This window comes from Macrobrachium rosenbergii, chromosome 11 (assembly GCF_040412425.1).
Source record: "Macrobrachium rosenbergii isolate ZJJX-2024 chromosome 11, ASM4041242v1, whole genome shotgun sequence".
Classification (NCBI taxonomy): Eukaryota; Metazoa; Arthropoda; class Malacostraca; order Decapoda; family Palaemonidae; genus Macrobrachium; species Macrobrachium rosenbergii.
The window spans coordinates 23332135-23347081 of record NC_089751.1 but is presented as its reverse complement, the minus strand read 5'-3'; the positions used below and the strand labels follow the sequence as shown (position 1 = coordinate 23347081).

The window sequence follows — 14947 nt, the reverse complement described above, 5'->3', positions numbered from 1 at the left end:
TTTACTGTCACAAAGAGATGTATTGAAACCTTACTTTGCAATCTAGTAGCGGATCGTTGCAGTCCACCAACGAAGCATTTTTGCAGTGAAAGATGTGATGTAGATTCTCTCATTTCTTCCTTCACAAAGGTACCTCGTTTACATCTTAACTCATTTCCCTAAAAAAAATGTATATACAGAGTGTGTTCGGATTCGAGAAGATGGATATGAGTTAACTTATGAGAACATACAATCGCCGTTGCAGTGAACATATTTTCCACTATTGACGTACAGATATTAAAATGAAAAGTTTTATCTCCTTTTATAAGTAGCATAAGTAATAAATTACAGTATATTACAGCAAAGCGTTTTATCTGTTCTTTACTTATTCCAGTATAGCGCTTTGTCAGATTGTTCATATTTCAGTATCCAGTTATTTATTAATATACATGTTGAATTAATATAACCCCGAAGGTATTATACTAACCAATTTTCCTCAAAAAACCACCGTGTAGAGGGCATAACTCACCGGTCTAGAGGCATAAGCCCCCTCCTCCTCCTCCTCCTCCTCCTCCTCCTCCTCCTCCTCCTCCTCCTCCTCCTCCTCTCCTCCTCCTCTCTCTCTCTCTCTCTCTCTCTCTCTCTCTCTCTCTCTCTCGTATGAATATCAGTACTTACTCACGTGGTAATTATTCATTTCAGCGCCGCCTCTGCAATTGGCCTAGTTTTTCGGTACCATAAACATACTGCATAATGATTGAGATAGCCTCCCATACTGCGTTGTTAGAAGTAGTTACTTTATTTTTACATTTTTCATTATATACAGTATATTCACGTTTTTCTTCATATTCCCTTAAAGCACTGGTTTGCGTAGGTTTCTTTCTAGCCGAGTATTTTCACTAGGTGTATTCATACATTATTTGACTTTAGAGTATTTTTGGAAGACCTGAAACTGGGTATAATTTTATATTCTCTCTTGGTATCGCCCCGTACTTCATTAGTGAGTGAAGTGCGACTTACCTTCTTGGATATTGTCAAGAGCCATAAAGATTTTCGTGTTCCAGGGTGCGAGGGTTTTTCAGTAGACCAAAAACTACGTTGTCAGCAACTTTATTTAGTGTGATTTTCCTGCTTTTGTTCTTTTGCATAAGTAAAGTAATTTTGTATCATGTAAAGTGAAGTGGAAAAAGATGAATTTTGCTGTCTCTAACGTGTATTTTCATAATGGTGTTAGGGGTCACAGATATAAATACATTTGTGATTGCTTACATTAATTTAAGTAAAATGTGGTGTGTTTTCTAAAGGGAAAGTTAAGGATGCCCTTTTTTCTAAATGAAGCCGGGAAAATTAAGCATGCCCTTTTTTTTTTAATGAAGCCGGGAAAATTAAGGGCGCCCATTTTTTTTTTTTTTTGGTGAAGCCATCTTCAAGATTTATGTGTAGGTGTTTAGTTAGCGTCTGTGTCGAACAAAAGATTCCTGCATATGGTGCATTTATTGTTAGTATTCCTATAAGACCAGGTTGATAAACTCACCCTCACTGGTACGTTACGGATTGAAAACTTGGAAAACACAAAAAGGAAGTTTCGTGAAGTATGCACATTATAAGTAATTAATAAAGGTACATATAATTAATTAATAAGAAGATTATTAACATATCCGAAAGTTAATACATATTCGTTTAATTGAAACGAGAAATTTGATCAAGGCAGTATTTACATTAGCCGTATCCTGGTGTATAATGTTTGCGAATGAAGTACTTTAATTAAGAGTTATCGATTATCTCTCTCTCTCTCTCTCTCTCTCTCTCTCTCTCTCTCTCTCTCTCTCTCTCTCTCTCTCTCTCTCTCACACATTGCAGATTAGCTCTTTCTCTTTTGCAATAAGCTTGATTCTCTGTCTCTATTTCTCTCGGAATTAGCTTGAATATTGCAAACGCTGAGCTTTTGTCACGAGTAATTGGGATATCATTCAATAATTCCCTTCGAATTGTATCCTTTTTTTTATCTATTGTTCCCAGTTGCCGCTGCGGCACTGTGCTCTGGGCGCTGTGTGGGTTTAGGGGTGGGGAATTGGGGGGGAGCCAATTGAGTCCGGAGGCTTTTATGTGGAAAAGTCCATAAAAACAATTGGATTTCATTGGTTTAAAAGCTTCTTGATGGTATTTTCCATGAAAATGTGATGCGATTAAGATGATTAGATGGTACATTTTAATTCTTATGCAATTGCTCGTTTGTTTAGTGTTTCGTGAAACTTTTCACATTAAGGTGCATCACTGGCTAAATAGGCAGACTGGATTCTAGATATGGAATTTTTTGTCTTAGAGTATTTGTGGATCTGGTTTGGCAATACCAATATGCTACAATCAAGTTCTTTACACGTGACTATGAAAACTACGGTATATTCTTCTTACAAACTATTTTTAATACATCATCGATGTATTTTTCTTGTAATTGCTACTAAGTATCGGATAGCACTAAAGAAGATAGAGGTTGGACTGTAATGTGTGTGTGTGTGTGTGTGTATATATGTATGTATATATATACATATATATATATATATATATATATATATATATATATATATATATATATATATATATATATCAAAATCAAAATCACTATTATCGCTCTCTCTAAACACCATGGTTCGAATCCTGGCCGTCACAGGAGCACTTGTAAAATGTAATTCCTCCAATACCTATTGTGTTTAACTTATTAATTTATTCCTGATGTATAGTAAATACGATATTAAACGATATTTTGGCTTAATTTTCGTGATTGTTAAAATTGTGTTTCGTTAGTGAATATATATATATATATATATATATATATATATATATATATATATATATATATATATATATATATATATATATATATATATATATATATATATATATATATATATATATATATATATATATATATATATATATATATATTAAATATATATATATATATATATATATATATATATATATATATATATATATATATATATATACATATATACAGTATATATATATATGTATGTATGTATGTATGTATATCGTGTGTGTCTATTTTACCAAAGTATCTTGTTTTGTTTCACTGTGCGCATATTGGTAATAAAAAAAAATACGCAAAAAAAAATTACCAGGATCTTCCAGCGGGTGATTTGAAAAAGTAAGCATTTTTAAAAAGGATTCAGTCTGTAACTAAATAAAAAATTGACGTTCACGATGAGGTTTTAGTCATGATAACATGAAGAACGTTGTTTGTGTGGCAGTCTGCAGAAACGTTTCGAAATGTGAAGTGTTCTGCTTAGGTGAGTTTGCCTCGTAACAGGCAACAGGGAGCATGTCCCTTATGAGTTGGCCATCATGAATTCCAGATTGAAGAACTTATCACTCTTTATGATGCAGATATATCAGAGATAGAGCATTCCTCCTGCCTTTCCTGTTGCGAAAGTCTTCGTGGATTTCGCTGTAGCTTTGATAGATACCTTGTGAATCATTGTATCAACATCGACCACAATTCTCTGAGTCGCAGGAAAAACTTCAGTGGGACAGTTACGGAATCCTTCATTTTGAGTATGAATAGCTTTTATAGTTGCTAGTTTAATTTGTGAAGCCATTTACTTATTTTGCAGTCGCACGGTCACCCAAAACATAACGAGAAATGCGAATATTGTAATACTGTGTAAATGAAGGATTACAGTTTGGTGAAAGCGAACGAAACCGAATTTAGAATTTAAAAGTTTATATTATAGACACCCCCCAGATATCCTCCCTTTTCTAAGGTCTCTGGAGAAGATGGAGACTTCGTAAATCGGAACTTGAATGAGATATTGTAAAGGCTTTGAAGAGGATTTCCTTAACTCCTTCCCGCTTCGCCTTTTTATTTTTATTTGTATTTTATCGGAGTTCTTAAAGGCGATCAAGCAGGGTTTAAGGTTTGGCATTGCTCCCTTCAACTCACCTCTCTCTCTCTCTCTCTCTCTCTCTCTCTCTCTCTCTCTCTCTCTCTCTCTCTCTCTCTCTCTCTCTCTCTCGAACAGGTTTTAGTTTATTGTTGTAGCTCTAAAGGGGATTAAGGCAACGAATAATGAAGATAATTTAGTCCGTGTATGTGCATCAAGGAGAATGATGTTCCCCTCTTAGGTTGGAGTATGAGGGTGTGCAGTATAATAAAGTATTTATATAATGTAGCGTCTAGGATGTGAAAATACACTACTCTGGTACGAGGTAATTTTATCCATGGGAAGAATTTTGGTTTTTTCAGATTATTGGAATGTTTTTTTATCTGATTATAAAAATTCAATCGGTTCGTATGCTCATGTCACAAGGTTATTGGCCCCAGCCTCAAATTGGGCAACCTGCTGTTGATCACATAATAATTTTCTCTAGGGTTTCATTCAAAGTGTAACTGTTATTACATTTGGTAATGGGCATTCTACATATAAGCTATCATTCGTTAAAAAATGCTTTCTTTATGTCTTGATCCATATTAAAAATTAATTTGAATCATTGCATACACCCTAGAATGAATCGTTTGTATGAGTTCATCTAAATGAGCATGATGACGTAACTCATAAGAAACCGAGCATCGGAGGAAAGGAAGTCATTGCATTGGAGGAGTGCGGACTTTGTGGCCTGCGCGCCAAGCTTCACCTCGCCCATTCCCGGCCTCCGGTCTTTGCCACCCATGACATTTATCCTTACCGAACTTTTTGAATGCACTCTTTCCTCGGTTTTAAGCCTACCAGCATAAAGCTTACCAGGATAGAGTGCTTTTCTGCCTTTCTTCTTTGGAACCCATTAAAATCGCAGGTTTACCTTGAACGACTTTCATTCAAGAAATCCATTAATGTGATCTTTATATGATTTATTAAAATGGAATGAGCTGTTTCCCTTACTTCATTCTTGAATTTCTCAAAGCTGTTGCATGCGTTAGATTCCCTCATTGGTAGGTTGGTCGGAATTTGAGGAGATGCAGTGGAACATCACTATTGGGAATTGAAACTCAGTAGTTTCGATGTAAGGCTATCACCACCGCTTTGGTATATAAATGTCCACACTCTTGCGTATCAAAGGAATAGTTTTTAATCTCCGCGTTCAAATACTCGAAAATTATATACCGATTGTCATACACCAGAACGTGAAATCTACTATTTGGAAACAACGAGCCAAACCGCATGATCTGAATCTAAAGTGTTCTACCTTACAACAGGCCCTTTATCCCATCCACGGTATTTATGAAGTAAACTTTCGACGGAAGATGTCCTTTTTGGCCATAGTCCAAAAACTTTTTTTTTGTTAGCGACTACTTGTTAGTCCCTTAGTGACATACTCTCAAGAATTAGTGCGGGCGCCTTGCGTTGCAGAATATCAGAATACGTATTTTGTTGAAGTGTTATGTACTCAGGTTCGTCAGCAACAGGGATCTTTCTTTTCATTTCCTCTAATGCAAAATGTGTTCGTGACTTCTTGGCTGCATCATTTGTGTCGGTGACCCCAGGATGAAAAGAGGCGGCATTACTCCTATACTATGTAGCACCATGTATCCTTGCCGTCGAATGAAGTCTCTGTTTGTGTACGAGTACATTTTTGGAGTTGATTTATATTCCTGATCTATTTTTTTTTTTTCAATATTGTTCAATTACGTGAAGTTCTGTTTTGCGAGGCTGCGCTTTGTAAGTTAATTGTTTCCTCTGAATATTTGCTGGTTTGGAATAACAGTTGAATATTCTAACATATTTATAAAGTAATAATTTATTGTAGTTGTTCTGTGAGGAGTATCAAGTAAAACTCGCCCCCTTTGCCAAGTACTTCAAGAAGATTGAACTTGAGTGTCATCTTGATTTCAAGAAAATGTTGGGATACATTCCTGACTTCTGGGAAATAGTTATTCTCTCCCATCATTATGGAGTCTCCTTATCATTTTCAAAAACTTTGAGTGGGCTCTGCTGTGTATGTCTAGACTTTATACTCATGTTGTTCCTTATTTCTAGGAAGTGATACGTGTCTTTTACCTAACATTTATGAACCTTTTTTTTCTTGCCATTGGATTTTTTGAAACTACATTAGACTAGATTCTTACCGCTTATACAGTACAAAGAATATATCCGTCATTTAATTCGTACCCATTGTCTGGAGGAACAGTATGCGTTTTTTTTTATTTACCAGGAAATCCTTGCCTTATTCTTTTTTATGTGTTTCTGAATAATTGTTTGACTGTTTTCCTTGCCATTTGTTAGCAAAAAACTTTTGGAAACTGCCTGGTTCCTTCTCTGACGACCAGAACGCAAAGGTGGTTTTTCTCTCTCCTTGAATTGAGAACAGAACCTACATTTCCTTTTAATTCCCATGGAAACCTGTTTATTAATTTTGTTAAATCATAATGTTCTGGGCACCAATAATGTGTCCTGTCCTTGCCTTTTGTTAAAGCAGACGTTCTCTCACTTCCATATTTCTAACATAGAAGACTGGAGTGACGAAATAAACTCCCATATGTATTCCTGCATTGTGCATCTTAGACTTCTGTGCGCGCGTGTGTGTTTGTTTGTGTGTGTGTGTGCGCCTTCAGTGTTAGCAAGTCTCCTTTATCCTTATGTATTTAGTATTGTGTTTTTAGTTTAATGCCTGAAGCCATCTGAATTTTTGTTAATCTCCTTGAATTAATAATTCGTTCTTACATTTGCTTTTTAATTTACTACAAGATTTATTTACTTACGGTCATTCAGTGTAAATTTTAATTAAGCTCATTTCTTATTTTTCGAGGTGTGTTAAGGCGTTTTAGTTGTTTTTAGCAATAGAATTTAATAATGTCCTCATGTTTTGTTTTAATGTATTCATTTTTGCTGGCTGAATTGTTGAAGCTTTCCAAGAGTTCTGTATTTTATTGACCTATGAATATGTATTTTCAGGTGAGAATATAGCTATTGCTGGCCTAACAAGACAGGCTCTAGCTACAGCTATAGAAGTGTTTAGTAATGACCTTGTTTTTTATTTAATTTTTGATCGATGTGCTTTGGCTTCTTAAAAAATGTTTAGCCTTGCATGTCACCTTTCCGGTGTACCTAGAAATAAGCATTTAGGCTACACGGGACTGCCCCCCCCCCCCCCTCTGACTTGATCAGATCATGAGCTTTTGGATTTCAATGTCTCCCCAAGTGTTTCTTCTCCACTTAATCCAAATTAAATCTGTATGTTTTAACGTTTCATTATATTTAATTACGTACGTATGCTAATGATATAAATTGGTTTGATTTAACTGTAACATTGTTCGGTTTGAAATTTTTAAAATATCTGGATTATTTTCTTAAATTTATTTGACACTAACCAAAATTGAAATCCTACGGGTGTCATGCTGGGCATCCTACCCTGGGCTTGGGTACGTGAAAGAAGTTGTGATTCCATTGTGGTTGTGATGGCCTTAGGACATGGAAAGGCGCTTGAAACCCTTTATGTGTTTATTTATGTATTTATCATTTCATCGGCGAAAAGATTTTTGCCAGTTCTTATTTTGATCGAACTTTTGAAATGATTCTATCCAGAAATCGAAGACATTCGACTACTGGTGCGGTTGCGCAGTTACACAGTTGATAGAGAATATTCAAGGCCAGCCATCAGAATGCTAATATACCTGAGGTATCTGGTAATGCGGAACTTTAATAATTACTGATATGCAGAATCCATAAAGCCGATACTGAACAGTATGCCCGAATTCAGAGGTTGTGATACTGTATGTAGCAACCATAAACGCTTTGGCATCACAACTGCTTTTGAGTACTCATGCTCTCTCTCTCACATTCCCCCAATTACTAGTGCTTTGTCGTAGATGCACTGTTGTTAACTATTCTTTTTTTTGGCTGCTTTCAGATGATCACCGTGATCAAAGGAAGACCGATTTAGAAAGGAATATTAATAAAAAGGAAAGACAACGAATCACAAATGAAATGGTAAGGTGGCAATATGTACAGTGTATCAGTGGAGATGTTTTTCAAGCATTTCTCTCCTTCACTGTCTATACCCTTAGGCAAAGGGAAGTGGTTGCACTAACTCCATGGAATGCGACGGCCACGGCATGATGTTTATTTGTTTTTACTTTTAGGCTGTGCTTCTTGCTGTATTTTGCTTAGCTGTATTTTCCAGGAAGGTTTTTCCAACAAGAGAATATTATTACGACAATGTGGAATAGTGTTTAGCTTTTTGAATGTCTGGAGGACAAGTGCAAAGTTGCCATAATTTTTGCTGGCATTCCGGACTTAGAATTCATAGAATTATAGAAGAACTGTGATGTTTTGCGTAGTTTTCATATGTATCATACCGTGTAGCAAAGTTCATTTTGTCTTATGAGTAATGATTCATCGGTGTGCTCCGTGCGGCCGACTTTGTTGCGCCTGTGGAGACATTTAAAGATATTGCAGTGGTTGTCATAGTGATTGATATGCAATTTTCATTCTCGCATCTCCTTTAGAAAGGGTTTAGTGTCATAGATTGAAGGAATGAAATTTACTGACTTATAATATTATCTATTGTTTTAGTAATCATAAATATGGTGGAGTGTGTGGGGGCAGCCTTTGTTTACATCAGAAATGATTTTACAGAGTCACTGGGTCATTATAAACAGGTCGCCTCCTTTCCATAGTTGTAATCCAAGTAATACTGAGCTTTCCAACTCTTCTAGTGTCCCCAGAAGCCCAGTTACACTCTATTACATATTATTTTCCCAGGGGTTTTGCGAAGGACATTTCAAAGCGCTCTCCGTCTTCCCTCTATCATTAACTCGTGTACTTATGAAAGTTCCGCAATTTCCCTTATGATATTATTTCTAACTCTCTGTTGTCGTTTGATTCTTAATATTCTACTTACTGCTTTATTCTGTGATTGTGACATTGATTATCTATTATTTACGATCAGATTTACATTTAACATGCTCAAACAAAAACGAAGTAAACATTTTTATTCAAGAAAGCAGTCGTCCTAGTTGTTTTGATCTACTGGCTGTATGCAATATAAAGAAACGGAAAGGAAAGGAAAGTTGACACTGACCAAATACTGTAATGTCTGAAATAGGCAGAATGCCTGCCAGCAAGTGCTGGTTTCATTTTTCTGATAGAAAGAGAATCTGCAGTGAGAAGGTCCAATTTGTGTATAGCTTTATACAGGATTTTGAAGTCTTGGTGCGTGAAACTATGGTCTTGTGGTGAGAGTGAGCTCTAGTAGCTGATTGAGATGCTTTTGTGAGTGGTAGTACGGCTCTGATGCCCCTCTCCATGTGTTTCCACCAAGTGTTACGGATACCAATACCCCGGGCATTATAGTCAGGACAGGTGAACAGATAAATAACACATGAATCTAAGCTTATGTAAGGTCCAATTGTGAATTTATCAGTCATATTTCAAGTCTCTTGGTATGCTGTTTTATGATGCGTCAGGTTTACTGAACAGCTATTTGCAGGGAAACTTCTTAGTTGTTTAGACCACTGAAAATTCATTAATTAAATGCTTGATCTACAGTTTACCTGTCTTTAAAGCGAGTAAGTTGGAGAGTTAAATATCAATGTTTATGTTAACCTTGTAATCGAAAGTGCACGAAAAACACCCAGAAGAGGCGCAATTACTGTATTATCTGATGAAGTGAAATTTTAGTTTTGTGTTGTAGTTTCCCTGTGCCACTCCAAATACTAGTAAAGAATTTAATTAGGATTGCTATATCCTCAGAATTGCCTTAGGAGGAGAAAATATTTCAAATGCAGATGCAGAATCTATTGCCTTCGGTCGCGCTAATTCACTGTGCTTAGGATGACAAGATGATTTTGGCGAAGTGCTGTTGTCCTGACTCGTTAAATCCGTCAGATAAGTGCAGATCAAAACAGTGATATAAAGAATTGAAATACAGTAAATGATCATTAATAATTTGTCCAGTAAGAATTTTCTTCCTGATGAAAATCAAACATGTAAGAATATGTAAAAAAAATAAAGATAAAAGCGTTGAAAAAGACAAAATGAAAACCATACCATGGCGTTGTCCCTACCACCTGCGGAGAGAGTGAAAACAAGCCAAAGAATTGCTAATGTGTTATTAGTATGTTGTGGTGTTTTTTGCTCGTTATAACTTCGAGGAGAATCATAAACACAAGTGTGGGCAACAGCACATGATATATGAGATGCTGCAATGTAAGAAACATCAGTAAAATGCCTGTTTCCTGGTCAGTGTGTGTGTGCGTCTGTGTGCATGGAGGCGAGATAGAAAGGATTAAAGTAATGTTGCTTGTAGAGGTTGTCTTGGGTTTGCTAAGTTAAATTTTAGTATTAACACGCACGGACAAACGCATATTATATATATTTTCATATTATATATATAATATATCTATATTTATTTATATATAAATATGAACATATATATATATATATATATATATATATATATATATATATACTGTATGTATATATATATATATATATATATATATATATATATATATATATATATATATATATATATATATATATATACTATATATATATATATATATATATATATATATATATATATATATATATATATATATATATATATATATATATATATATATATATTTACCTGTATATATATTTATATATAAATAAATATATAGATATATTATACATATAATATGTATGTATATAATATGTGTTTGTACGTGCGTGTGTGTAGTAAAAACCAGTTAATACTAAAATTTCATTTAGCAAACCCAAGGCAACCTCTACAAGTGACATTACTTGTATATATGATGAACATGGAACCGAGAAAACCTTAAGTCGTCTCCTTTTTTTTTTTTTTTTTTTTTTTTTTGCACCAACGTTGTGTGAATCCCTTCCCATCCCATCATCATGGCTACAATAAAATCAGTTTCTACCGCCTCAAAAACGTGCCTCAATAGCTAATATGGATGATTGTGTTTACAGATGGCCAGGTCATGTAGAGGGAATGGAGGATAATAGGTTAGTGAAAATAGAGTTTTCTGAACTGATGGTTGGAAAGAGGATAGGAGGGCCTGGAATGTGCTGGATAGAAGGGTTGGAGTGCTTATATAACGTGCTATGGATGAGCTTCAGTGTGTAAGAAGGTTTTTTGCACCATTAGTTCTTCATTTATTAACAGAGTATATGCTATTTACCGTTATCTTGTTTTTCCTGAAGACATCCTCTCTTAGAGGGAAATACTTGAATTTATATATATATATATATATATATATATATATATATATATATATATATATATATATATATATATATATACAAATTTACAAATTTTTACATATTTATATATAATATATACAGGGTGTTTCGAAATTAGAGCCCCCCTCTACAGCATAAACTAAAATTGATATGGACGAAAACAAAAGTAATCCAGAACAGGCGTTTATTTAAGTTTCTCTCTGAGTATTTAATATTTTGTGTGGCCTCCATCTGCCTGTACCACAGCCTGCATTCTTGAGGGGTATGATTTCAGCAAATTGCAAAAAAGCTGAGACTCAAACTCCGTTTCCCTGAGCACTTCGGTTACCTCTCTTCACAGGTCATCGAGGCTTGGTATACCATCATAGTTCACTGTGCACGCTTCAACATGATCCTTTAAGACTCTACCAATGTTTTCACACACATTAAGGTCAGGGCAGCTACATGGAAATTTACTTGACGAGAAGAAATCGTTACCACTGTTTCGAAGCAGCTCCTGTGTCTGAGGAGCCTTGAAAAATGGTGCCATATCATGCAAAAATGTGACTTCTTCAACAGATAACACATTTTCAGGATCTTTGAGAAAAGGAAATACTGTTGAAGAAGTCACATTTTTACATGATAAGGCACCACAGTTTCTCTGAAATATTCGCCATTCCATCACTGTCCTTTTCTTTGATGATCCACATTAACCATTTGGCTGTGAAACAGAAAAATTCCCAAACTTTCAGGAAATTTCATAACTTGGCGATAGTGCACGTCATTGCTGATATCCAACTTTGCAGCCCAAATGATGTCATTTTTATGATTTGGCTTCCTGACTGTGTAATTGAAGAATTCATCTGATGCGGCAACATAGAGAAAGTCAGCTTCATCCCAATCTTTAAGAAATGAACAACAAAACCATGCACGGTCTTCTCCCTGTTTCTGAGTGATGTTGGGCTTGCTGATAGCATGAAATGGCTTGATACCAGATTTTTTCAACTCACGATATACAGCGCTATAACTTCTCTTCTTTCCCCTTTTTGTTTCTAGTTCAAGAGCCAATTTATGCAAAGACTTTCTTGGTCTACCCACTGCCTCAGCTATGATGTCTTTTGACTCCTGAGAAAGGACTTCAGGCCCTCCAAGATTCTCACTTTTTTTGCAATGACAGTCATATGGATTTTTGTTCCAGTTTCTTTTAACAAAGGATTCATCTCTTTTAATGTATTTAGCTATCCAGGAACGTGAAATGAAGGATGCGCCAGCATCCCTGGCCTCTCTGAAAGTTATAGCCCGGATTCGGTCAGTCCATTTGATTTCCTCTGAGTCGTTAGCCATGGCTGCATCTAACTCCGTCACTCAGTCTGAAAATACAAGAAATGTAAAATGAAAAATAGCATAATAGAAACTTAAAATAATGTACTTGGATAGGCTATAGCAGAAAATTTCATAACTTTCCATTTATTCTGTGGAGGGGGTGTGGGTCTAATTTTGAAACACCCAGTATATATATTATATATATATATAAATATATGTATATACTGTATATATACTGTCTATATATATATATATATATATATATATGTACACATACATACATACATACATACATATATTTCCAGGTGTTAACGTTCTGTTTTCGACGAGTCTTATAGAGAGAGAGAGAGAGAGAGAGAGAGAGAGAGAGAGAGAGAGAGAGAGAGAGAGCTGAACTCAAATCGATCCTTTCTCTTTTTATCTGTTGTAGTCCGTGTCACCTCAATTTAAAGTTTGATTTCGGGTACACGTCTTCCTTTTTTATGGCGCCCAGTGGTCTGCGCAGCCTGTTGTTATTGGGTATGATTCATACACCCCAAGGAGACGACGTAACAGAAAAGAAAACATAATAGATCCTGACTTGAAATCTAACACAAAATACTCATTCCTAGCATGGTCATTCAAAGGAGTAAAACGGCTCGCTGCAAGACTGCTAAAATGAGACCAGAAATGACCTCTAGATATTTTTGAAAAGCCAAGAACGAAAGGAGACGAAGAACACCCGCACATCACTTGCGTCACTAGCCTCGAATGCTGTATGAATGACCAAGAGGAGGAGACCCTTCGTAATTATCTTCTGATTAACAGCGTTTGAGATGTCGGGGAGCCTCTGACCCTTTCAGCGCCTTCCTTATTAGGGGACAAGTTCGTGTCCCAAGGACTCCTCTGATGATTACTACGGAGTCAAGTGGGCCTTCTGTCAGACCCTACCGGATAACTCGTGTTGCCTTCTGCTCTCAAGTGATTTTGAATTGTGTGTGCGTTTTTTTAACGACTATAACCAGTGGTTGATCTTGAAGCCATTCCAAGAAATCACTTAAGAGTTATTGGTATGTCCAGAGCCAGGCTGTAATTGAATGTGTTAACTTACGTGTATGAATATATATATATATATATATATATATATATATATATATATATATATATATATTTATTAATGTTATATATATACTATATATACTGTATATATAATATATATTTGTATACATACACACATGTGTGTATGTATACACATGTATATATATCTCTGTACATATACATACACATGTAACTATGTATGTATACATATTTATTTATGTATATATATATGATATATATTTGTTTATATGTGTATATGTATACACATGTATGTATATAGTATTTACATGTGTATTTATATGTATATAATAGACATATAATATATACATATTTATGTGTGTATTTATATGTATATGCATAGAAGATATATATATCATACATATATATACATATAAATATATATATATGTATATATATATGTATAAATATATATATATATATATACATATATATATATATATATATATATATATATATATATATATATATATATATATATATATATATATATATATATATATATATATATAGTTCCTTTAGGCCTGTGCATATATTCCATTAATTAGGATAGAGTATCACAATATCACTGCCAAAGGAGAGTGCAGTTATTAATTTTGTTCCATATCATAACTGTACCCACGGCATGCAACATCCTCTCGTCTGCCCCCACGAGAGAGCTGATGATTTCTGACATATCCAATAGTAATCCACTAATTACACTTTGGAATTGATTTTGCCGTCAGGATCACACTGTGGTCAGTGTCAATTTGAGCAGCAATTTTGTGTAGTAAAAGTTCAAATTTTTTTTTTTTTTTTAAATCTTGCTGAGCAGTAGAATCTCCTAGTTTATTGTTTAACATTCAGTAGCTGGTTTAATAAAGCAGAGACACTGACGCCTTTGCAGTTCACACCCTTTGATACACTGTTATAGGCCGAAGTAAAAGGTAAATTTGGTTTTTGATCCTAGCGGAAATGCTTTCGCTGCCTTAACCGCAACAGATTAACGCAATAGGTGAAAGGTTTTTTGATCTGTGGTTTTAGTTTTCTCATTTAAGCAGTTTCACAATATGCCACAACAGGAAAACTGAAGTGGTTTTTTTTAGGGTTAATTACCTCTCCTGCTGGCTTTTCTCAAGTTCTCGATTGATTTGTTTGGTCTTTTTTTTTTTTTTCATAAAGCCATCTACATCAAACCGTCAGCAACATAGTGTACACGGGCTTTCTTCTGTTACTTATAACTTTATGACAGGTAACAACTACCATCAACTTTTTGTACCTTCTCTTTTCCTGTCAGTGTTTCTGTTTGCTAATTGTCAAAGCTTTCAAATATTTTGAAGTTAGCTTTGTGCTTTGTGTCAAACATATCGGCTGTCTATTTTTAT

General features: G+C 34.9%; 1 protein-coding gene across 9 annotated transcripts in view; it reads left to right on the top strand.

Moving 5' to 3' along the window:
* The window catches only part of Trpm (transient receptor potential cation channel, subfamily M), a 340295-nt gene that overhangs the window by 141383 nt on the left and 183965 nt on the right, over positions 1 to 14947 (top strand). For 3 of the 9 annotated variants that reach the window (XM_067111320.1, XM_067111325.1, XM_067111323.1), the window contains exon 3: positions 7843 to 7922. The exons of the other annotated variants lie outside the window; for them this stretch is intronic. In XM_067111320.1, the coding sequence (XP_066967421.1) occupies positions 7920 to 7922 (3 nt within the window). In that variant the 5' untranslated portion in view covers positions 7843 to 7919. The remainder of the gene's footprint in view (positions 1 to 7842; positions 7923 to 14947) is intronic. 9 annotated transcript variants of the gene reach the window in all.